This window comes from Penaeus monodon, chromosome 33 (genome assembly GCF_015228065.2).
Source record: "Penaeus monodon isolate SGIC_2016 chromosome 33, NSTDA_Pmon_1, whole genome shotgun sequence".
Lineage (NCBI taxonomy): Eukaryota > Metazoa > Arthropoda > Malacostraca > Decapoda > Penaeidae > Penaeus > Penaeus monodon.
This window is the reverse complement of record NC_051418.1, coordinates 35,887,032-35,888,492: the sequence shown is the minus strand read 5'-3', so window position 1 is coordinate 35,888,492 and position 1,461 is coordinate 35,887,032. Positions and strand designations below refer to the sequence as shown.

The window sequence follows — 1,461 nt, the reverse complement described above, 5'->3', positions numbered from 1 at the left end:
ATTGCCTTACAAGTTACCCAACAATATAAAATAATATGTTGTAATTTTAATTTTGACTCTTATACATAAACCTGGTAATAGCAATGTGATAATGATATCAAAATGGTAACAATTTGACTAGCGTTATAATGAACAAAAGAGGCCAGTGACTGATATTAACAATTATTTTGGTAAGTGAGTCACGGCATTTGCAATGCTAATAATGATGTTACAAATAAAGTCTCCCAACTGTAATAGCTAAAATAGTGATACATGTTTAGAGCATCACCTGCAGAACATTGAGGTCAGACACTTCAGGAGGCGCATTTTCGTGCTGCGTGGGGCAGGACAGAACTTCTCTGTTGGACTTCCCTGAGGCCGAAATTCGACCAAGGCGTCGATCGTTTTGACAAAATGTATGTTCGTCAGCGCTCTCTGTACGAAATATTGAGGATGTTATGGTATGGGGATTAACGTAACTCCAACGAATGGCAATGGTATAAGAGGTAACAGGTAAAAGATGTCTTCTGCGTTGTTTTTCCTAACTCTAACATGCCTTCAGTTTCAAACTTTTTCACTGGTTTGATTAAGTACAGTTGCAAGCATGTTGGAAGCAAGTGATCGGAGGCGTGATAAGAATCCCGCCAGACGGACAGACGGAACACGGTACACGCCCCCGACCGATAACACTATTACCATTTTCCAAGAACGTTCACAGGATACCCGTGACGTAGATGCCCATAGCCACACGTCATATAAAATCGAAGGGAATGGTTATATAAGGTCGGCGCTGGCGCTTCTGCTCACAACTCCACTGGTCTTCGCACCACAAGCTACAAACAACACTTGCTCCTCATCCCTAGCAAACGCAGCAGCCATGGCGAGCCACAGCCAACTGAAGACGAGTGTCACGTTCCTGAGCTGCGCAGTCCTGGTGTTCCTGGCCTCGCTGTCTTGCTCGCTGCCTGTGGACTCCACGTCCTCGGATCAGGCAGTCATTGTCAACGGCACCCAAGTCGCCATTGCAGCCATGGCCGACGTCTTCGTGTACTGCAGGGCACACGTGTCCACCACGGACGACCTGCACCACTACAGACTGGAGTGGCACGACTCTCAAGCACCAATTCCCTCGTGGAATAGCAATGTGGGCGTCTTTTCTCTGGGCAGCGGCACCCACGTGCCTCACTCGTACCTCGTCTTCCACAACTTCATCGGCACCAACAACGCTGGGACTTACACCTGCAAACTGTTCAAGGGAAACGACCTCGTCAGCTCCTCCGCCGTCACTGTCTCGGCCCGATAGTCATTAGACATCGGTTTACTGAATCTCATGAGCATATTTATTAACAGCTATTTATATCATATTTATCTTACATCTTATGATTTACTTATTTATTGCAATGTCTAAGTGTTAAACAAAACACCATTAAATATAATCATTTAGTGACCCTATAACTTCTCTTCCTCTTCCTACCTCTAATT

At 45.3% G+C, this 1,461-nt stretch overlaps 1 protein-coding gene across 1 annotated transcript; it reads left to right on the top strand.

Moving 5' to 3' along the window:
- The first annotated feature begins 804 nt into the window (after nt 1–804).
- On the top strand, nt 805–1,423 carry LOC119593939. The gene has a single exon (XM_037942958.1). The coding sequence runs from the start codon at nt 857–859 to the stop codon at nt 1,280–1,282; it is 426 nt and encodes a 141-aa protein (XP_037798886.1). The 5' UTR covers nt 805–856; the 3' UTR covers nt 1,283–1,423.
- Nucleotides 1,424–1,461: the final 38 nt, after the last annotated feature.

Bases quoted from the DNA above. Each gene is read 5' to 3' on its own strand.
- LOC119593939 (XM_037942958.1), top strand. From the start codon at position 857: ATGGCGAGCCACAGCCAACTGAAGACGAGTGTCACGTTCCTGAGCTGC.